The sequence below is a fragment of the Pimephales promelas genome, chromosome 12, assembly GCF_988280905.1.
Source record: "Pimephales promelas chromosome 12, fPimPro1.hap1.1, whole genome shotgun sequence".
NCBI lineage: Eukaryota > Metazoa > Chordata > Actinopteri > Cypriniformes > Leuciscidae > Pimephales > Pimephales promelas.
The window spans coordinates 5,989,019-6,013,978 of NC_142780.1; the positions used below are offsets into that span (position 1 = coordinate 5,989,019).

Sequence of the window (24,960 nt, forward strand, 5' to 3'; positions counted from 1 at the left end):
CATTGTTTAATAGTGTGTGTTTTACACAATCAGATATACAGTGAAAGCCTGAACGAGCGCTGAGTACTTTAGCAGACGCTCCGGGCCGCTCGCCCGGACAATGACGAGAGTGTGTCAGTATGTGAGTGTGTGTGGGATGTATGTTTGTAATGGGGGTCACATCAACTAGTCTATTAGTTCTAAATATATACTATATAACAAGAAAATCCAGTAAAAACATACTAATAGAAGTGATCAAACTAATTCAACCATGAAGTCAAGTCAAGTCATGTTTATTCATATAGCGCTTTTTACAATACTGATTGCTTTAAAGCAGCACTGATTGGACAGAAAGTCGGCACACTGCTGCTCATACAATATTTGAGTTTAGGGATGCATAATTTGGCAGATGGTCCTCACTACAGAACACAAAACCCACCTTACATATACTGTACCTAAACCTACCCATCTCTGCCCCCTGATCCCTAACCCCACCCCTAATCATACCCATCTCCACCCCGTGATCTCTAACCCCACCCCTAATCCTATCCATGTCCACCCCCTGATCCCTAACCCCACCCCTAATCCTATCCATCCCCACCCCTAATCCTATCCATCTCCACCCCCTGATCTCTAACCCCACCCCTAATCCTATCCATGTCCACCCCCTGATCCCTAACCCCACCCCTAATCCTACCCATCTCCACCCCCTGATCTCTAACCCCACCCCTAATCCTATCCATGTCCACCCCCTGATCCCTAACCCCACCCCTAATCCTATCCATCCCCACCCCTAATCCTATCCATCTCCACCCCCTGATCTCTAACCCCACCCCTAATCCTATCCATGTCCACCCCCTGATCCCTAACCCCACCCCTAATCCTACCCATCTCCACCCCCTGATCCCTAACCCCACCCCTAATCCTATCCATCTCCGCCCCCTGATCCCTAACCCCACCCCTAATCCTACCCATCTCCACCCCCTGATCCCTAACCCCACCCCTAATCCTATCCATCTCCGCCCCCTGATCCCTAACCCCACCCCTAATCCTACACATCTCCACCCCCTGATCTCTAACCCCCACCCCCAATCCTACCCATCTCCACCCCTTAGATCTGGATGCAACTCCGCCCCCTGGATCTTGTGTACAGCAATGAGGTATTACTGTGATTTGGGGGCAGTTTTTACTTTTCTGAATGACTAGTTTCCTTATAAAGAAGAAGTCAACTGAATGGTTTGTATCTGTACATACAGATGCAGTTGTTGCAGAACACTGCACTATAAAGTTGAAGTCTACTACATCCAGCTATCCCAGAATCCCTCTGTGTTTCAGTGGACCCTGTGAAGGGAAACCCTGCTCCTGCTTCCAATTATCTGGAGAAGGATCAATGCAGCAGCATCTGGCCCACAGAGGCAGGAATGTCAGAGTCAGATGAATCTGATTCAGTTCCTCATCACCACTCAGTTTTCCCAGTGTCACCTCTTTAAGTTTCCCCCAGATTAAGGCGACCGGCAGCTATAAGACAGACCTTCTCAAGCCAGACCCGGCCAGACTCCCTTTCAAGCTCAGTTTTATTAGTGAGGGGAGTGATAAAAGCGGAGGGGATATGAAGAGGAACGAGAGAGGGTCTGAAAGCAGATCAGGCTTTAGCTACTTGAAGGTCTTATGATCTGCAGGCCGTATGTCGATAGGCACATGGTGACGTAGGTGAGCCTGTTCATGAGGAATGAGAAACAGATGCGAGGACAGCTGACACAGAGAGGATTGCCGTATTTATCGGCAGCACACTGGGGTGTCGTGGGTGCGGAAAGATAAATGAGGGAGGATCATTCTGCAGTTTGTCGCCTTCAGATGCCCAGACAGTCCTGGAAAAGCTGTGGCTCTGGTGACACTAATGCCACTGTCACACTACAGGTTTTGGTACATACGAATTTGATTAACCATGCAGTCTGATTGGATTGCTTAGTTGGTTCCTTACGCCAATTTGCCACACTTACGCCTTCAGGATGTGGAACTAAATGAAATGGAGAAACTCAAACCACAAAACTGAACTGACTAACTAACGGCCAGTTGATAAAACCCAGAATATCTAAATTGACTGCTGGCGGTAGATCCTTTTCCAATTTAGCACCAAAACTCTGGAACAATCTTCCTAACATTGTCCGGGAAGCAGACACACTCTGCAGTTCAAATCTAGATTAAAAACACATCACTTTGGCCTAGCATACACATGACACACTATAGACTTCCATAATTCAATGTTAGGCTGCATAGTTTAGTTAACACGTCCCATAATCCTGATGTACTTGGTACATCATAAGAAGGATGGCGTCTATGCTAATATTAGTGTCTTTGTCTATCCTGAGGGACCCTCTATGGTGGACCTGCGCCTGGACCCATCCCAACTCATCCTGAAGTGCCAGCTTCATCAGCCCTGTGAAGGCCTCATCAATACGAAATACAATGCTGCAGTTATGTTGTATTTTTGTAGGCCAACACAGAAGTTAGCATCACTCTGGTTCCCTTGACAAAAACTCAATAGGAATTCGAGTCCGAGTCCGGTTCAAATTGATATGATTGCACAGATGTGTCCTCAGAGACTCCTGCTGCCATTCTTTCTCCAAAATATACTCTTAACTGTTGTCAAGGCAACACTCCACATGCAGATCAGAGTGGCGGAGTGAGCGAAGCTCATTATCATTTAGAGCAGCCTTTCTCAAAGTGGGTGCCGCGGCACACTGGGGTGCCCCCTGACTGTGTCAGGGGTGCCGCCAAAAAAATACGTAGGCTAAAAAAAAAAAACAACAACTGACATTTCATATATAAATATATTTGAATTTAAATTCTTCTTTTTAAACATATGAACGTATTAATAAAATTGTAAATTCATTTTAGATAAATATATAAAATTAAGCATAAAAATCCGTCTCGCAAGACACGAAACTTGACGGAAGTGACGCAATCCATAGCAACGCGTTATAGCAACAACACCTCAGACTGACAGAAACGTAAAAATAAACGTAAATTTAGGTCACTTTAGTGACAGCATCATGGATCTTTTTTTTTTTTTTTTTGAAAAGAAAATCCCCCCAAGAACCGGACAGTTTTTCTGTGAAATGGAGCCTCAGCCTACTTCCTCAGTACTGGGGATGCAACATGCCCTCTCCCATTGTGTCTAATATATGGGATGATCATGAAACTATCAAACCAAGGGATGATTCCGCAAACACCTGACCACCTTTTATTTCATCCAACCCTGCCAGGATAGGGCGGCTGTGTGCGTCGCACCAGGCTCACGTCTCGATTGTGGTCACCCCCACCCCCGGCTTGTGTGAGCGCGTATACGCGCTGCATGCACGCATGTAGATCGTTCTCCCTCTCTCGTTGTGGATTATTGTTTGTGTGTGTGGGCGTATGTGTATGTGTGTGTGTGTGTGTGTGTGTGTGCATGTGCATGGCACGGATAAAAAAAAACAAGCACTATATGGAAAAACATTCCTGCTTATCTCTGGTGCATTTTTTAACATGCATCTTTTTCTTATTGCATTGTTTATATATATATATATATATATATATATATATATATAAATGTCTTCCCCCCTTTTTTTTTTTTTAACTGCATCCTGCACTTCATTTGAGTTCTCCTGGTCTGGATTTGTTATTGGGTTCTTGTATTGGGCGGTCCACCTCTTACGGTTTTATGGCATTTGTGTCTCTGATTAATTATTTTGTGAATTACTTTGCAAACCTTTGTTTTTAAAGGTACTATACAGTTTTTATTATTATTGTTATTTACAGTTCATATTATGCTATGTTCATTACTGTTCTGTCTAACTAAACAAGACATTTGCATTTACATTTGGGTTATGCAGTGTTTTTAAATTAAATTTTACACTGGGGTGCCTTGAGATTTTATGCACTTTTGAAAGGTGCCCTGACTGAAAAAAGTTTGAGAAAGGCTGATTTAGAGGCATATGCACTGAAACGGCGTGCTGAGGTTACCAGGTAAAATTTGTGTTTTTTCTTAAAATACTTAGGCATTTAACCATAAGCCCATTGACTTGAAAAAAAAGCCCTTTGACTTCAGGTTAATGGAACTGTAAGTGCTAAAATCGTTTACGGGGTTTGGCCTATAAAAATGTGTCATCCCTGCAGCAGTCTATGGCAGAGTACTTATATTTTGCCTGTGTAATCTAATGGAGTTCTCTCCGAAAGTTCAGCTGAAAATGGACCTTGTCCAACTGCAGCTTCCGCACAAGCGGCCTTTACAGAGTTTGCGAGTCCCATGAACTCAGAACATGCAATGAAATCCGAGAATCCTTAAGAACTTAAACACTTTACATATACATTTATGCATTTGTCAGACGCTTTGCTATCAAGGTGTACATTTTATCATTACATGCATTCCCTAGGAATCAAACCCACGATCTAGACACTGCTAGCACCATCTATGGTTAGGGGTGGGCGATATGGAAAAAATATCATATCACGATTTTTTTCAGGAAAATCACGATCACGATTTTTTTATCACGATTCTTTTTCAAGTTTGTTTTAATATTTTGCAAGTGGCTGTTCATTACAGCCAAACTAATGTCCCTATGTTAAAAACAAAGCCTTAGGTAACAAAAGAAAAAAGAAAGCCACACATTTAGGCCAGTGGCGAAGATAAAAATCTTTGTCATTATTTTCTTTGTTATTAAAAAAATAAGACAAGATAAACATTACACAAATTAATATTCATATTAAATAAATAGTGCTTTATTTTTTCAGATGCAGTAGGTGTATTTAGCAGTAGCATTGAAGTAATTAAATGAACAAATATGAAATTAAAACACTACATAGACTTCACTGAATAAATTGATTCTTATTAAAGCTATATTAAAGTTCTCAGTGAGTGAGTGATTTTCTCCTTGTTTTTTGTTTTGTTTTGTTTTTGTTTTATTAACACTAAAGGGATAGTTCCCTCAAAAATGAAAATTGTCTTAATTTACTCTCTCAAGATGTTTTAAACCCGAATAAGTTTCTTTTTTCTTCTGTTGAAAATAAAAGTTATTTTGAATAATGTGGGTAACCGAACAGTTGCTGGTCTCCTTATAGTTTTTTTTATAGGTTCTCTCCTGGAAGTTAATGGGGACCAGCAACTGTTTGGTTACCCACATTAAAAAAAAAAAATGTCTTTTGTGTTCAGCACAAGAAAGAAATTAATACAGGTTCGGAACAACATTAGAGTGAATAAATAATGACGGATTTTTTTTATTTTTTTTATTTTTTTTGTGAACTATCCCTTTAAGGACAAGCGGCAGTACTATTTATTCCTGTGGCTTTTAGACCAGCACGTGACGCGTTTAATATAGACGCATATTACACCAGATATTCTCTCAAATGTTTGCTTTCACTTTAGACATAGCCTGTTTATGTAAACATTGTGTGTATTTAACAGTATTAGCTTAATAAGACTCGAGAGATAACTTAGTCCAGTATTCAGGCGCTGTTTGACAGACTTCTAGTGCCTGTGAGCGTCGGGGGTTATGCGGTCAGGAAAGCGCACGTTAGAACAGCGCATCAGCGCGTGAATTAAATGTTTAACCGGCAAGGCTTATGCAAATAATGAACTTTTGTGAATTGCAGTGTCCCGTACCTATTCCTTAACGTGTGATCATGTGTAGGCTACGTCGCGTTGTACAGTTGAGAGACGGAGGCGCCAGAACTGAACTGATAGAATGCACTGTAACACGATACTACGATATTTCTTCAAAAGCAGATCGTGGAGACATTTTAATCATCCACGATTAAAAATCGTCATATCGCACACCCCTAGTTTGAACTACCTAACTTTTTTAATTACTTTTTTCACATTTACTAAATCTCAAGACTGACAGGAATCCAATTGCAACTGTCAACCACAATGCTATCAGGAAACAGGTAAAGCAACTGAGCATCTAACAAACGCCTGGCCAGGAATCCCCTACTCTCTCCTGCTGAGGCCAAGAACTACTGATTCCAGCTCGCTGTCAAGGAGCTTCACCAAGATGAGCTCATCACGATAACGGAGCACGAGGCTGGTTCATTTGACACGTTGGTTAATTTAAGGGCAAAAGGTCAAGCTGATCCACTTTCATGAGCACAGACGTGGCTCTCAGACAGAAAATTAAATTTAAAACCTGCTGGAGCTGCTTGCTTTTACATATCACAACCAAAACAGCACTACAAATACTACTTTTAAAAGATGAGGTTGGTGTCTAGACTCTCATTGGGCTCACGCTGGGTGATTCTGCATGGATGACTAATGGACAGGAGATGCTTAGTAAAGGGCATGTTGTTAATATTTGCACTGTTTTTTTTTTTTAATGCCACTTTGGGCTGCCAATGGGTAAAGCATTTGAACGTTTATGTTTTCACAACACTGTAATTGTGTCAATGCATTGAAAAAAAAAAAAAAAAGAGATCATGATACTGCCTTTTCAAAACTTATTTGGGAAACAGATCCTAGATGTCAAAAAAGTCTTTACTCACCTTAAAAATCTGTTTAGATATTGTCGACTACAGGATGACCAGGAGAATAAACCATTATGTCCAGCCAAGGTGGGAGACATAATGTTTCCAACTGACTTCTTACACACATTGCCTTCGCCATCGTGGACCATTCCAAAGCTGTGGAAAACAAGGCGTTCGTTGATCCAATACAGGCAACTGGATATGAGGGAATATAATAGAGGTTAATTATAAAGTTGACTCTTACTTGTGGCCAGATTCATGGGCAATTGTGAAGGCCAGACCAAGACCCGTGTCTTCATTGATCGTGCAGCTGCGGTACTTACTGCACATTCCACTGATTGGAGCAAAACCTGAAATTGAAACAATGAATGGAAGGATGAATGAATGGATTAATTAATGAATGAATGATGATGGCTATAAGTCAGGCCAAAAGCTTATAAATAAATATATACCTGATCATCTCATATCGTCTAACGGTGCACCGAAGTTCAAAAGTTTGGGGTTGGTAAGATTGTTTAATGTATCTTAAGCCCTTAACTGTCACCCCCCTCCCCCCCCCCTTTTTTTTGAGAATGGGGGTTAAATGCTCTATTCACACTTAAATGGTTGTAATTCAAGAATGCCTTGGAATATATACCCAAATTTGATCTTTTTTTAAAGAAAACACTCAGCAGATTATTGCTGAAGTGAAAACACTTCAAAAAATTAAAGTATGAAAAAGTTATGGAAGTTTTGATTCACAGTAAATCAAGTATACTGTACTATATTTTTTTATTTTATATAAAATATATATTTTACAAAATATTTTTACTCTAAAATTACTATAAAATCAAAGTCATAAATCTAACCAAGTTATGTTCCAAATTTGAAGTTGAGATCACAAAAATTGAAGTTCCCATAAGATTTTGTTTAGGCGTAGTACCAAAAATAGCCACCGGGTGCCATTGAATTCCATTGAATTTAGTTGTGTACATTCTGCCTTAACAAATTTAATACATTTCTGTCCAAATATCAATTTTGTCACAAAATTTGGAACCTTGAGACTCAGACCTTTCTGACAATATGTGTTTTGTCAAGATTAGAAAAGGTTTTTGATCATAAATTATGAAATATAAGGATGCCCAAAAGGGGAGGAGCCTCATAAAATAATTACGTTTCTATGGTAACGCAACGTTCAATTATAAAATGGTTTTCACAGGATGAATTCTGAGTTTATAAGCTTTCAAATGATACCTAATTTATGATAACTACTAAAATATGTGATATAATAAAAAAGGCGATAAAAAATATTATTATATTTTAGAGGATAATATATACATATATATTATAATTTTTAGAGGATAATGTTATACTATACTTTTTATTTTTTATTGAAAAATACTAGATTATATGTTTTATTATGAACTTTTAGCATAAAAACAGAAGTTTCAATGATTAAAAGTGGGTCAGACCTCCTGTTATGATGCAGATTTTTTTAGGTGCACTATTGTCATAAATTCATTAATTACTCTTCCTACATAATTTTTTAACACAAAACAGGGGTAGAATATTTAATCAGAAGTCTTAGACCTTTCTAAAAATATATAATTTGTCATAATTAGATTAGGATTTAATAGAAATATAGCGAAGTAAAGTTAGGCGTCCCGGTACCGGGACGGTGACAGTTAAGGGGTTAAGCCTTTTATGCTCACCAAGGCTGTATTTATGTGAAATATTATTACAATTTTAAAGAACTGATTTCTATGGGAATATATTTTAAAATGTAATTTATTCCAGTGATGGCAAAACTGAATTTTCAGTATAATTACTCCAGTCTTCAGTGTCACATGACACTTCAGAAATCACTCCAATATGCGGATTTGCTTATTATTACAATCAACATTCTTTGATGAATTTTAATTTGAAAAGAACAGCAATTTTTAAACTTTATAATGGCATTTAATGTGACTTTTTATAAGATTGCTAACTGCAAACTTTTGAACAGTAGTGTCCATAATATAATTAAGTGAGACGGCAATAAACATAAGTGTGGGGTGGCAAGTGATGGACTGATGTAATCAGATCAAGATTTCGAGAGTATTTGTTTCACAACTGCCAGTTCAAGATAAAGATCAAATCCAGTTGTTTTGAGTCAGTCGCAGGAAATCTGAACAGATATATGAGTTACTTCAACCAGTATGAATCTGAAACACATTATACTGTATGTTATACCTTCTACAACAAGGAGTAGGCCTAGTATATTAACTAGAAGGCATAAAAAAAAAATAATAGAAAGGCAACCTCACAAAATGCTTTGAACAATTCTATACGTGTTGCAATACTGGTCTTAGATCTAAGAGAACTGTATTTTATGACAAATTCTGACTTTCTAACTCTTTAATACAAAACCTATGGAGATGAAGCCCAGTGTAGCGTTGGAACAAAGTCAAACCCCAAAAGGACCAAAGGAGTCTGATTTATTTTCTTTGATTTAATCGCTTAAAATATGTGCTGTTTTTTGACACATACGCACCAAGTGATAAAATACTTACATGTATTGCTCAAATGTGTTGTACCAGAACATGTTGTGATTTATTTGTCTTCCAGCCTTATTGAAAATCATATTTGGGACAAAAAAATAAATAAATCACTTTACTAAAAATGTCTTCCAGGCCCCATTACAATTGATTTACTAATTTATTTTACTGTAAAAGGTCTCAATAAAATAAACAACATTTTCATCATGTGTAATGTTATATCTTTCAATATTCCTCGCTCTCAAGAAACTGTCATGCAGAAATGATGCATGAGGGTAATTCATGTTGCGTTCAGTGGTTTTCTCAGACTAGCGGTACGGTACGGTTGTATCAAAGGTTCGGTGTAGCTCTTTAATCATCCAGTCCATGACCTGTGAGGGACGTGAAATCTCCCATGACCCCTTCACCTCCAAGCGTGAGCTGTGCGAGCCGCAGTCTGCGCTCAAGTGTTAATCATTGACACTCCACAAATGTTGTGTTCTCAGCAGCCTTTGAACTGCGGCCTTGCATTGGAGGGGCATGGCTAGCTTTGCTAATGGGGTTAGGGGTTAGCAGGGAGAGATTCTTTTATGTGGCACAGGGTGGAGAACACAGCTCGAGCTCTCATAGGAAACAGGTTATTAGAGAAAAAGGTTGTTACGGTACCTCTAATAATTTGGAAATTTAGCAGTAGCCTAAGTGATGACTAAGCGCAGTCATCACAAGACAAACAGTATATTTTAGGTCATTAATCTTAAATGTCACACCACACCTATCTATGTGTTCTTACTCTTTTGTACACGATTACAATAAAACCTGGCATCAGCTTAAAGTGGCACTGTCACAAGGGAAGTATTTCAGTAACTTATGCCTAATGTGATATTCACTATCAGCCATTATTAATTTAAACACTGGGCAAAAGTGTTTAAAGTGTCCAATAATATAGGCCAGCTACTGTACCTACAAGATCAGTATTGGTTAGGGCTGGGAGTTTCCATTGGCCACCCAGTTCTTCAATATGTATTTTTTGAAATGCATTTAGAATTTTACACATTTTGGTTCTCAATGTCCAAGATATGTTTAATGTACAAGTAATATTTTTAAGATTTAATACAATGTCTGTTTAAATACTGTTTATATATATATATATATATATATATATATATATATATATATGAACCAAATGACTCGGAAAAAGATTCGTTCATTTTGATGAATGAATTCGAACAGGAGAGTCACAACCGTGCGTCACAGAACAGAGCAAGGTGAGCATTTGAGGTTACAAAACGCACACTTTGTTATTTATTTATTAAATGAGCGATCGTTTCGCTTGATAAGACCCTTATTCATCATCTGGAATCGTTTAAAGCCCTTTGAACAGTTTGTAGTTTGTACTGAAAGTGTCTTTTAGACCTTGAACCGTTTGGTTCCCAATGAAGTCCATTACAGTATATGGAGAAAAATCCTGGAATGTTTTCATCAAAAACCTTAATTTCTTTTCGACTGAAATAATGGATGACATGGGGGTGAGTAAATTATCAGCAAAAGTTTTTTTTTTTCAAAAGTGAACTACTCCTTTAAGAAACATTTCAAGAATAAAACCAAAGTGACATTTTCAGACATGAGAAGTGAGCAGCGTTTCTTTTTTTCTCAACATTAATCCGGTTTGATTATTAGTAATGGCATTATAAATAGTGCAAGTCTCTTTGGGTTGCATTTACTCTAACTTTCAGAATTACATTTCACATTTATAACCATTTCACCCTGCGTTCCCTAGGTACAGTATCAAACCTTTATAAATGTCTTTCTTCTGCTGAGCACAAAGGAAGATATTTTGAAGAATGTCTGTAACCAGACAGTTGATGAACCCCCATTGACTTCCATAGTAGGAAAAGAAATACTATGGAAGTCAATGGGGTAAATCAAATGTTTGGTTTCCGACATTCTTCAAAATATCTTTTTTTTTTGTGTGTTCAGCAGAAAAATGTTAATTTATATAGTTTTGAAACATCTTCAGAGTGAGTAAATAATAATAAAAAATCATTTTGAAGTGAACTAATCCTTTAAGATGGAACTGACAAATTTCACAAAGGTGAACACTTAGGGCATGTCAAGACATGCATCTAAAACTTGAATATCTGTCAAAGACGTCCTTTAAGCACATGTCAAATCAGCAGATGTCGTCCTTACCCAGAGTGTCACATGGTTCATTCTTCCAGGAGCAAATATCAAGACCAGTTAGCAGGATGGCATGATCATGACGGCGACCTCCTTGCCCAGCCAAACCTGACTGCCACTGGCAGAAACTGTTCAGAGTGTGGTCAGCATGATGGTTAATCACCAGTCCATCCTGAGGAAGTAGAGTTAAGATTTAAGAGTAGATGTAATTGCATTAAATACTGTGTAGACTAGAACAATTCTATTTAAATCAATAGCAGATTTAACATCAAAATATAACATCTACTGATAAAATGTATGTTTTTAATGTAACCCTATGTAAAAAGAATTTATGCAACTTTAAATTATTTATTTGAAAGAATTAAAAGAGAAGTTTCATGCCTATCCTTGGATTGTTGAACTGTTCGAGGATAGTAATGCAATACATTTTAGAGAGAGTATTTAATTTAGTAATCTAATTACATGGTTAAAGATGTATTTATTAACTTACTCAACTCTAGCTGCAAGGGACTAGTGTTGGGAGACTAAGGCTACATCTAAATTAACCCAGATGCATTTCAAAACGAATTTTCCAAAAAATTCTTATCCAACGCTAAAATCATCTTACAGCGCATGTGTAATGGGCTATATCATAAAAGCTAACAAGATGATACAGATAGACAAGACATAATAAAGTTGCTGTCATGCTAATAAAGTGGAAGCATGCTATGCTTCTGGGATGATAATTTTATTAGCAACATAACTCACCACTTACTGTGGCTAGGCCGCACTCAATCGCTATTCATATGGTCTAAAACACAGTTGCCATCAGGACAAAAGTACATTTTAGTAAATTTAAGTAAATTTTTTTTTGTAAATTTTCTCTCATCTTTGCATAAATTAAGATCAAAGTAACACATTTCTTTAGCAATACTGTTAAAGCAGTGGCGGCTCATCAGAGGAGGCACAGCCTACTCACAATTTTGAGGTGAAAATGTCCAACGCATTCTCATCCTAGGGTGTCATATACTGACGCTTTTGCCAACGCACATGGCACCCTTTAGCATCAATATAACACGCTTCAGTTATGGGTAGGTTTAGGTCTGAGGTAGGGTTAGGGTTAGACCACTAGGAGGCGCCTTCTGGCCCATTTTTATCTGCATCTCATATTGACGCTAAAAGGTGCCATGTGCGTTGGATGTATACGCATTGTCAAAAGCATCAGTATATGACGCTTTGGGATGTGAACGGGCTGAAATGTCTCAGAATGTGTATTTATTGTAAGTGTAACTACCGCACTCTTCCCTGAATGGGCCGAATGTACGAAACGCGAGTCTGAGCATATAGAGACGGGGAGGCAAATTCATAGCCTCCATTGGTAAAAAAAATAAATAGCCTATCAGCATCGAGTATTTCACTTTCAGCGATTAGGAGTGTTGAGAAAAGCAACATGGCAGAGGAGGCTAGCCTCCCTTGGTATGTTAACCAATCATCAAAAAGAAATTAGCTTGCATTTCTACCACTGATGTACCAACTACGTATGGGCCTCTGACGTGAGATCAACTAGTGTAACAGCGCAGCACATCTGGGTTGTGGTTGAGCCACTGTAGTCACTAGGGCTGGGTAATAAATATCGATTCCTCGATATTAATCGATTCTCATTTTTACAAACCGATGTCGATTCTTAAATCTCAAGAATCGATTAGTCATCCTGTTTCATTTGAATGAATGAGAGATTGTATCGCGGCTGCGAGCATCCAACAGATCGCAATAATCTTTGTCCTTTGTTACTATTGATATGAAAGTCTCAATTTTCAAATTATGTCCATTTTCTTTAGAAATTCAAAAACATAAATAGCGTTTTGCCATTTTGGCGCTGTGGCGTGAGATCGCTCTGGAGAAGCAGCAGCGCTGATCTCTCCTCCGGCTTAATAATACCGGTCACAGCGCGAAATAAACATGAATGAGCATCTGAAAGTGTGTTAAAGATAGAGTACAACTTATCGAAATCCCTATCATGTCACATTGATTCGCTCAATCTGCGTTTCAACCATGGAAAGACGTCAGTTAAACAGCTTGTAATCAATGTCATGTATCGTCATATTTACCTCAGAAAACCCACATAAACTCGTTAGTCCACACTTGTCAGTGTTCTTCAATATTTAATGCATATTTGAATAAATATGGCAAGTTTTTTATGACAGCCACCATTTAAATGTTTATATTTCATATAATCTTCTTATTATAAAAATAAATAAAAGTGTAATTTAAGTGTTTGTATAGCTACAAAACAGTTAATTACAGTATTAGCTTCATATTAGGCTAATGAAGCCTAGTAGGCTACAACTAGACTATATAATATATAGACCATAGTTTACAGCATTTAAGAGATTTGATTCCCTTGAGAAAAATTGCCATTTATTGTAACTGACATCCAAAATACTCGATATTGAATCAAATCGAATCGTAATCGAAATCAAATCGAATTGCAAGCTTGTGAATCGAAATCGAATTGAATTGTGAAATTTGTCTCAATACCCAGCCCTATAGTAGACACTTGGACTATTTTAACAATGTCTTTGATAACTTTCTGGACCGGCAAGTTTCAAATACAATAGAAGCCTATGGAGGAGTGAGACAGCTCTCAAATTTAATCAAAAATATCTCAATTTGTGTTCCGAAGGTGAACGAAAGTCTTACGGGGTTGGAACAACATTAGGGTGAGTAATAATTTTTGAATGAACTAACCCTTTACAGTCTTGCTGTATGAATGTGTCATTTACTGTAATTTTTCTGACTAAAAGCCAATTTAAAGTAGTTAAAAATCTTAGGGAGGAGATCCGACTGCTTGCCTCCTCTATTTTAAAAACCCACCAGCCGCCACAGTGTGAAAGTGAATAGCAGCAGGCACATACCGGCACAGCCATAGATGTCAATAGGTTGGCACAATGTGCGACTAAACGTGTCATTGTTTTCAAATACCTCTGTTTTCAGTCTACTACACAACAAATTTATACACTTGGGAAAACAGCTTCAAAAATGTTCATTTTCAAAGGACAAAAAACAATGTCTCAATGTGTAGAGAAGGCCAAAATAAAGAGAAACATATGTGTTTTCAAATCTATCTGTTTCTATAAATCTATGTGTTTGTAATCTGTTACTCGGATTAGTATATTTGTAGCCTAACTCAAACTGCTTATCAAGCTCTGGGCAGAACAATTACCGGCTGCCTCTGCTGACCCCACCTCAGTAAATGAGTCTACACTGTAGGTAATTAGCCCCTCATCACTGATCCTGAGTGACTGTTGCTAATTACTCCAATCAAAAGGGGGATGAGGGTAATTTTCTGCATTCCTCGACTGGTGGCTAACGTGAACTTCATTAACATTAGCACAGGTGTATCAGTAACAGAGCCCTTCAGCCGTATACTGGGCCGCTTTCCCACAGACATGTCCCTCGCCTGGCTGGAATCCAACGGAATGCTGTGTATCCAATTAAACTGTCATCATAAAAACGAGACCTGTTCAGATGGAGCGTCTCTAAAAGAGTGAAAGAGACAAGCCTCTCAAGGACAATAAAATCCACCTTTTGAAGCAATGTTTCATTCGGCTTCAAAGCTCCGTGTTATCTAAACCTCTCACGGTCCATGACGTCAATCGCCTCCAGAGGGCTTTAATTCTCATTCATTTTACAAAAATGCACTGGTGTTGGTGTAATATATTCATTTGAACACACATTATCAAGATCTTTTACTCTGTTTTCAAAAATCTCCACTGCAATAATATTTATAGCACCTTAAACTCACCTGGTCTTCATCCAGCAGTATTAGCCCAACAATTACAACATTGATGTCACCTCCAATCGTGCCATCTTTGAAAAGTGTTGAGACCTTTTTGGAGAAACAATGCAGAAAAATCAGCATAAGGCTCCAGGATTGTGCATAAACGTGCAGGCATATAAACTCAGTTTGACTTTCTCGAATAGAGCAATTAGAAGCTTCTGTTTGGAAAAATTAGAAGTGTGTGGCTGTTCTTCAAAGTGTCATATCTCCGGAGGCATACCACATGTACTTAAGGGAATCCCTAATCCCACATTTCACTGGGCTTTGAAACAGAAAGTCCCTGAGATGGTTTAAAGTGCTCAGGGAACATAAATACACACACTTTTAAGTTCTGCTATTTTGTCTTTCTTTTCGTTGACACCAACACAAGAGGCGTCCAGATTGGTTTCACGTGTCAGTATTTCACTGATCCTCTGTAAAACACTTTTAACACACTTTCAAAAAGCATGTTTTCATGTGTGCTTACGTTTTTTCAGTGTGCTCATCCCAAAGAGACTCACTTTGACTTTTAGCAATCACTACTTAGTCTGTTTGGTCAATCAAATGCTTTGACCTAAACTAGACATGCTTTTCCATGCAATAGAAACATACATGAGCACAGAAAACTGGGAACTGGATGGATGGATGCATTGATACATGGATCGATGTATCCAGCTAACAGGGAACGTTCCCAGAACATTCACTAACGTTCTTTAAAAGTTGTGTAAATGTTAGGACAAAACGTTATTAAAATAATGTTTTCGTAACGTTCATATAACATTATTAACGTTCTTTTAACGTTGAGAGAAAACGTTCTTAGAACAACGTTCTTGGAACGTCTCTATCACGTTATTTGTATTTGATGAACGTTCTCATTACGTTGATAAAAAACGCTCTTAGAACAACGTTATCGGAACGTCTTTATCAGGTTATTTGTGTTTGATAAATGTTCTCATAACGTTCCAGCAACATTATGCTAACCTTAGGATAACGTTCTAACAACATTATGCTAACGTTCCAGCAACGTTCTGCAAACATTAAGACACCGTTCCAGCAACGTTAAGCAAACTGGACATTTCCACGTTTTTAGAACATTTTAAATTAACGTTCCCACAACCAAAATGGAACGTTAGAAAAACGTTCTCAGAACCTAACTTTGTTAGCTGGGTAATGGATAAATGGATGGGGATATGTATGGGCAAATGGATGCATAGAAGGAGGGATGTGTGTATGCATGGGATGGATGCGTGGAGGGACGAATGCATGGAGGGATGGATGCGGATGGATTGATGGATACATGGATGATGGATGGATCCATGTATGTATGGGTCGATGGATGGGTGAATGGATGCATGTAATTAATGGATGGATGATAGATGCATGGATGGACAGACAGATGGATGGATGCATGGATGGATTAATTGATGGATGGACAGATTCATTATTACATGCATCTTACCATGTTAAGAACGGTAAGGACATATGTGGTTATATTCTCATGGCCATGATTGTCCATCATGGTGCGGTCGACCACCACCAGCGTCTCCACATTCAGCCTCTGGTTTGGATGAGGTTTAAACGTAATGGCTCGCTTCCCTCTGGGCATGAACTTATATTCATCCGGGAAAATATAGATATCTTCCTCAGGAGGTTTAGGCATATCTAAAACAGAGGACCAAGACAATATCAACACTAGGTCACACAGTAACACTGGTTCCCCAAAGAAAATGCATTACTAGGTCAGCAAAAAGCTGAATCTGTGTCTGGAAAGCTGAGGCCCATACAAGACATTAATGCACGCCATGTGTGTCAAAATGTATTAGCTGTTACCTCACATCCCACATAAGATTTGGTTACTCGGTTTGTAAAATATTACTCAGGGTTCAAATGCGGTGTGAGGATGTGGTGCTTGTTTAGAGTAGGTGAAGATAATTCATCCCTGACCAAACACAATACAGGTGTGATGATGTCATGAAAACATGTTCAAGCTGACCCTTGAACAGCTTTGACCTTTTTACAATACAACCCCTCCCCTCCTAATGACAGTCTAGCTACTAGACCTGAACCGTGAAATGCAAAAGCAACCCTGTTTGAAGGTGCAGTTGGAGAGAGAATGTCCTTACATACATTTCTTCCGTCGTCCACAGAAGTGCTGTCTCTGCTGAGTAGTGTAATTGAAGTTGTCGTGACTTTGAGGGGTAAGCTGGTTCTCCTCTGCATCCGTCTGTGTGGGTGTGCGTCTCTCATCTTGTCTGCTGGTTCTCCACAGATACGGGACTCCTGAATCTTTTCTGCTGACCGCCGTTAGCTCGGAAGACCTCCTGGATCTGCCTTTGCTTGTCTGTGGTGGCATGAATCTCTTGTAAAGGATGTGGGGATGGTGGTCAGATGGTGCTGAGAAGTTCTCCAGAAGTACCTGATGTGGATGCAGTGGCTTCAGGAAGTAATCCTGATCCTGAGTTCTAATTAAACCTGACTAGAGAGAAAAGACACTGGTCAATGCCTCGCAGTCTTCACATCCACAACATTAAAGGGGTTCTATTACTGTATTCTCATTTATAAGTTCATAATTCTGTTTAGGGTCTACTAGAATATATGAAGAGTTCAGATGCAAAAGCCTCTAAATGCCATTTGAATTTTTCTTCTTGAATGATGATTTTTATCAAACTTGTATATTTAAGTTCAGTAATTTCACTTAAATAACAATTAATAGGCAATCATCATTGCCATTTAAGTGAAATCATTGAACTTAAATATACAAGCTTGATAAAAATGATCATTCTAGAAGAAAATTTCAAATGGCATTTAGAGGCTTTTGCATCTGAACTCTTCATATTTACATCATGTAATTAAAAAAAAAAAAACTCATTCTTTTATTTTTGCAGCACCTGTTTTCAACCTCTATCTGAACACAGTTTTAGATTTGGTTTCTTTAAAACCTGCCTTCCTAAAAGAGAAGTCTGCTCTGATTGGTCAGCTGGTCCCACTCTGTTGCGATTGCTCTAGAGCCTACAGCAGGGGTCAGCAACAGGCGGCCCGCGGGCTAAAACTGGCCCGCAAGCAACAACACAATGAAATATCTGTCATGAATGAGATCGGTCATGACAGCAACAGATACTCACAATCACTTCGTCTTCAAAATATTGTGCCGTCATACTCACATTTTGCCGCAATGTTTTATTTTGCGGTAAATAGATAGCTTTTAATTTGAAAAGTTCTGAAAGACAATCAAAAGAGGCTGTGGATTGCTTTGTTGCAGATTAGACTCACAAGCTTTGCATTCACACAACTACTGTAGGTAGGATGAACGCATATCTTTCCATTCTTCTTTGTAGGCTATGCCCTATTTTCACGGTCAACTTTCCTCTTTAGACTCTTTGATAGTGTCATTTGAACCCCTATCATGGATTTTTGAAAATGACTGTATGGTGTGGAATATAGCTCTAAGGGAATGAAAACATCCTGCAAAGATTTATATCTGAAAGTGCACCGTATATAAAGTTATTGTCTTTCAAAAGTGAGAGTCGACTCTGAGTCTATGAAATGAATTGTTTTTGAAACGAGTCATTAGCTGTTACATCGTGACGTAGAGAGGTCATTGGCCGCTCCCAACAACTGCGCGCGCATACGGAAGTGTAAACTTGAAGTGACGTCGAGAACACATTCAAATACTTCAGCTGAATCGCATCATGTCGAGAAGACGTTGTGTTCTACATTCAGCCACTTGTTTCCATTGTCCAGGGATGAGCATGTGAAGAATCAGTGGTCAGAGTTCATATTTGTAACGAGTAATATTTGCAATCCAGTGTATATGGATCAGGTTCGTCTTCCTCCGAATCTGTAAGTAATATTGATAATGTTTGCTGTTATGTTTTCTGTAGCATGTACAATATAGTTATATTCAGTGGTGGAATGTAACGAAGTACAAATACTTTGTTACTTTACTTAAGTACATTTTTCACGTATCTTTACTTTACTTAAGTAAAATAAATAGTGCATACTTTTTACTTTTACTTCGTTACATTTTGCAGCAATTATTATACTTTCTACTCCACTACATTTCTACAACTTCTGTTATATTTTCTGATCAGTTTTTCCCCTGCCAAAACGTGAACGTGAAAACGTCTGTCCGTTGCACGTTTGTCTCACCAGTGACGTTTGGTTGCCATAGATACATCAACTAAATGCGTCTCGCACGCAGTGCGTTTATCGTGCAATTTATATGCGGAAATTTGTTTTTACGTGCATAGAAACGCACTTTGTGTAATATACGTTTGGTAAGGATTATGGCAAGCCAAGAGGTTCAGAATAACACCATAAATTAATCGTGTTTACTGCCAAACATAGTTATTAACATATAGTAAGGATAAGCATGATGTGTATGGAAGAAATGGTGACAACATTTTTTTTCCATCGTTATTGAACATCATTATAGGAGTATTAGGTGGAATGAGTTCGAATTAAATGTTTTATTAATTATTAGAAAATAGACATTAAGAGAATAAATTGTTATGCAAGTACTTTTACTTTTAATAGGTAAAGTACATTTAAAATCAGGTACTTTTTACTTTTTACTTAAGTATGGTTGTCATTGTGTTACTTCTACTTTTACTAAAGTAAATATTTATCTGGATATTTGTACTTTTACTTAAGTACTGAGATTCAGTACTTCCTCCACCACTGGTTATATTGTGTTGTGTGTGTTGTATACACTCCGCGCAGCTTCTAAGCGGGGTAAAGTTTGTTTTGTTTTCACCAGACATTCATCGAAAAAATGGCAATTACCTCCTAATCGACTTAGCCAAATATGACTTCGCTCTATATAATAAGCACTGTCCCTCAAAAACCGCCGCAATGTGAGTTTCGCCGGGAAAGCTTGCTCTTGACGGAGACGCGAGTAAGGGACCGTGTGGAAAGTGCACTTTTTCTGACACGTTTGTTCAAACAACATATACAATTTTCAACACTTGACAAGCTATAATCCTGGTTATGGGCGTTCCGTTGCCGACAGTCTCTGCCTACGGTTTACCAATAACAACTGACTGGGTCATTTGACCAATCGCCGCAGATTCGCGTCACTCAAAGGAGGTGTTTGGGAAAATGAATCAACGAACGAGTCATTTGGGAGTCGTTGAGCAAATCAGTTAAAAATAAATGCATATTATAAGACAAATAACGTGTTTATCCTTGCATGCACGTTAAACTGTTTTTGGGAACTTTTAAAACAAAAATAGGAACATTTCAAATGCTATGATAGGGGCTCTTTAACATCACTCTGCCCACGACATAATAGCGTACATCTAGCATGCAAACAATAAAAGGGTGCCAAGGAATAATTCCAAGGAGTGTAAAAGTAGGCTACGTCAAATAATTTTTAAAATAAGTTAGGCTTCATTATGTAACAAGCAAATTCAAATGATACACATTTATTTTTCACAATATGGAAAGAGGAAATAAAACTCAAGGCTTATTCAAGTCCTCATTTATTTTTGAGCTCCGCATCTCCCAGATATGTGTGTTTTAGCAAGACTGTCTGTGTCACTACTGCTTTATTAATTCACCCAGTGTAAAACCTGGACACTGCCACACAAATGTGGCTTTTTGTTAATGACTCTCCTACTACATCAATCTCTGCTCTCTGCCTTTTTGGTTGATGTTCACGCTGAAAAATCTTCATACTTCCACACCAAGATCAAAACTCCCCCTAACACACGAACACTTCAAAGGGTTAGTTCACCCAAAAATGAAAATTAAGTCATTAATTACTCACCCCCATGCTGTACCAAACCCGTAAGACCTTCGTTCGTCTTCGGAACACAAATGAAGATATTTTTGATTAAATTTGAGAGCTGTATAACTACCACATTGGCTTCTAAGGGACTGCCTCTTGACGGCCCAGAAAGTCAATGAAGAAAATGTTTAAATATCCCAAGTGACTACCGTGGCTCAACTATATGTTTATCAAGCGACGCGAATACTTTTTGTGCGAAAAAACAAACAAAAATAACGAGTTTATTCGACTATTTCTTTTCTTCCTTGTAGGCCAGAACGAGACTTCCTTAGATTTCCACGACGCATGCGCGAGATTTGCGATCTGCTCACACCAGCTTACACTACTTCAGATCGCAATTCTCGCGCATGCGTCGTGGAAATCTATAAGGAAGTCTCGTTCTGGCCTACAAGGAAGAAAAGAAATAGTCGAATAAACTCGTTATTTTTGTTTGTTTTTTCGCACAAAAAGTATTCTCGTCGCTTGATAAACATATAGTTGAGCCACGGTAGTCACTTGGGATATTTAAACACTTTCTTCATTGACTTTTTGGGCCGTCAAGAGGCAGTCCCTTAGGAGCCAATGTGGTAGTTATACAGCTCTCAAATTTAATCAAAAATATCTTCATTTGTGTTCCGAAGACGAACGAAGGTCTTACGGGTTTGGTACAGCATGGGGGTGAGTAATTAATGACTTAATTTTCATTTTTGGGTGAACTAACCCTTTAAGACATTCAACTCTCTCCTCTGTCCACCTCCACCACCCCAACCTCCGCCCTAATTGCTGATGATTTTGCTAACTTCTTCACTAACAAAACAACAACTATCAGCAGTCAGTTCTCTAATCCACACACACAGGAACCCAGACCAAGCACTCCCATAACCAATAACCTTCTCTCATCCTTCTCTCCACAAACCGAGGAAGAAGTATCTAAACTTTTACACTCCAGTTATCCAACCACCTGCCCTCTAGACCCCATCCCCTCTCACCTTCTACAAGCCATCACTCCTACACTTCTACCAGCTCTCACAGACATTATCAACTCTTCCCTACACACTGGCATTTTTCTTACAGCATTTAAGCGGGCTCAGGTAACTCCACTGCTTCAAAAAACAACATTAAACACATCACTTTTAGAGAATTACAGACCTGTCTCTCTCCTACCTTTCATTGGGAAAACACTTGAGCGAGTTGCTTTCAACCAACTGTATCATCTTTCCTGTCTCTGAACAACCAGATGGATGTCAACCAATCTGGCTTCAAGAAAGGGCATTCAACCGAGACCGCATTACTGTCAGTCACAGAAGCCCTGTGGATCGTAAAACCTGCTTCCAAATTGAAGCTGCTTCTCATTCTCCTGGACTTGTCTGCTGCCTACGACACTGTGAACTCGACATCACTGGAACTTCCCTCCTCTGGTTTGGGTCCTATCTCTCAGGGTCGCATGGAGAGGCGAGGTATCCAAAGCACATCAACTGACCACAGGGGCTCCCCAGGGCTCAGTGCTTGGACCCCTCCTCTTCACCATTTACACCACATCACTGGGACTCATCATACAGGCACATGGTTTCTCTTACCATTGCTATGCTGATGATACCCAGCTCTACCTCTCATTTCAACCAGATTATCCCATAGTACCCGCAGCACAGCTTCACTATCCAGCTAGATTCTTCCTCAATCACCCCATCAAGGTTGGTCAGAAATCTTGGAGTAATCTTTAACGACCAACTGACCTTCACAGACCACATTACAAAGACAGCTCAATCATGCAGGTTTGAAATGCACAACATAATGAAGATCAGGCCTTTCCTAACTGAGCAGGTGACACAGCTTCTTGTCCAGGCCCTAGTCATTTCTAGGCTTGATTACTGCAATGCTCTTCTGGCTGGACTTCCATCATGTGCAACTAAACTTCTACAAATGAGAATGCTGCTGCTCGTCTTGTCTTCAATGAGCCCAGAAGTGCCCACATCACTCGTCTGTTCATCTGCCTGCACTGGCTACCACTCGCTGCTCGCATCAAGTTCAAGGCATGACAGTAGCTTACAGATTGCCCACTACCCTACCAGAAGCCTACGATCGATCATTGAGCGACGGCTCGTGGTACCATCACAGCGAGGCACAAAATCACTCTCCAGAACATTCTTATCCACGGTTCCATGTTGGTGGAATGATCTGCCCATCCTCATCCGGAATGCAGAATCCCTGTCAGCATTCAACAACATATTCTCACCCCAAGGCGTCACCTTTGACCATGCTTCAATATTTGACGTTTTAGGCACCCTTTAGCGTCAGTTACATGACGCGATCGTACGGCGCCATCTAACTGACGCTAAAGGTCAGTTAGATGACGCGGTTAGGTTTAGGTCTGGGGTGGGGGTAGGGTTACATCCTAGGGATGCAGTTAGATCCCATCTAACTGACGCTAAAGGGCGCCTAAAGCGTCAGATATTGAAGCATGGTCAAAATGCTTCCCAAGGCGTCAGTTAGGTGATGCCTTGGGGTGAGAATGGCCTGGCATTCAAAAGACAACTTTTATGCCGCTAGAGGGCGCTAGAGATTTTATGCCGCTAGAGGGCGCTACATTCAAAACAACAACAACTGCTTTGCTTGATGATGCCGTGGTGGAACGCGGAATGATGGGAACTGTTGTTTTCAACTCCACCGTGGATAAATCAGTCAGACGGGAATCGAAAATTAGTTGTCATGGATGAGGTAAAGTTCGATTTCTATAAATGTTGCGTTTAATGACATGCTTGTTTTTCATTAAACTGAAATAAACACAAGAAAAGTAAGGTTTAAAAGTAAATTAGTTATCACAGATGTTAGGGGAGAGCCGGGACGGTTGAAACACTTTTCAGATAAACGTCGTTTTCTAAGTTACAGCCAACAGTTCACATTCCGAGAAGTATTCGCGGTGAATATGACCTTACGATTTTTCACATCATATGCATAGACAACAAGACATTCTAACAATAATATTAATTGTTTTGCATCGTTTACTGATAAATTGGAATACAGAACGCGGTGTTACTCAACTGTCAAATAAAACACAGGCAAGATTGGCGTCTCTTTCTAGTTTTTCACGAAGTTCTCTCCATTTAGGAAATGCCATACCGATGTTGAGCTGGTTTTATTTCTCTTGTCCCAAATTCTTCTTGGGTCGTTTGGTTGACCCGTTCGTTGACGTTTGTGTTTATGAGACTTGTCTTTGTCGACACAACCAGGTGCAATCGCTAAAGAATAATTGTGCTCCATTTCATAACAAATGCGCGAAACAAGCTGACGTTTGTTGCTTGATAGACGCTAACGAACAACTACAACTTCCGCATTTGTCCAGGACTACACGCAGTACGAGCGGAAACCGAGGTAACGCGGATATGACATGGCGACTCCCAGCTCACTCCTGCTCACATGCCCTGTTTACTTGGTTAACATCTCAATTTTCTCGCGATTTAAACATTGTTTGAATCATTTGGAATATTGTAAGTTATCATCTTAACTAAATATATAACACTGGCCTTGTGATTTGGGGATATTTTAATGCAAAAATCTGTCTGTCTGTCAGTCTATTACAGGCAAGTCTAGTTGCATTTTTCATGTAACCCTTTGACTATGTTCTGGCCCGCCATTATAGTGGCAACATTTTTTTTTTGGGCCTGATACCAGAAATGTAACGCTCTTGACCATAACTGGCATGTATCAGCTCCGGAGGCTTCCCGAGGCGCTGTACACACTACTGTAACTACACTAACTATGGGATCAGATTTGCCATATTGGTTCAGTCAAGAAGAACAGGCTAATCAACCCAATCAATCTTGATCATCGCAACAACACATTACTTCCGCAACTTAACCAGACATCGCCATTTTGTTTATTTTTTATTTTTTATTTTTGCTGTACATGGAGCCCAACTCTGTTGACTCCGCATTACAGGAATGTTGTGACTTCTACGTTCTGGAAAGAAAACTCAAGACTACAATGAATGCGTTTCAGGAGGTTCGGAAATAATGACACTGAAATAGAGAATATCTCCCTTTAGAGTGACTTTGTGCTTTTTTAACTTGCAGACTTGTTTCATGCTCAAACAGCAACATTGCACACTAAAGAAAGTTGAAAATGTAAAAAAGTGTAATAGGTGCTTAACACTAGATGTGCATTTCCTGAAGGAAACAACAGTGCTTGCAAGGCAGCAAAATGAAGTCAGGAATGCCAGTTCATCCAGAGAAATTACATCTAGA

The 24,960-nt window shown here is 39.1% G+C and overlaps 1 protein-coding gene across 3 annotated transcripts in view; it reads right to left on the reverse strand.

Annotated features, from left to right (window-relative positions):
* The window catches only part of adamts16 (ADAM metallopeptidase with thrombospondin type 1 motif, 16), a 123,393-nt gene that overhangs the window by 65,781 nt on the left and 32,652 nt on the right, over positions 1-24,960 (reverse strand). For 2 of the 3 annotated variants that reach the window (XM_039655089.2, XM_039655098.2), the window contains exons 4-9: positions 17,077-17,425; positions 16,409-16,611; positions 14,935-15,018; positions 11,163-11,322; positions 6,722-6,827; positions 6,496-6,633 (exon numbers count right to left, since the gene is read on the reverse strand). In XM_039655089.2, the coding sequence (XP_039511023.2) occupies positions 6,496-6,633; positions 6,722-6,827; positions 11,163-11,322; positions 14,935-15,018; positions 16,409-16,611; positions 17,077-17,425 (1,040 nt within the window). Of the gene's footprint in view, positions 1-6,495; positions 6,634-6,721; positions 6,828-11,162; positions 11,323-14,934; positions 15,019-16,408; positions 16,612-17,072; positions 17,426-24,960 lie in introns of those variants that run through there. The other variant, XM_089117447.1, reaches the window with a different exon arrangement.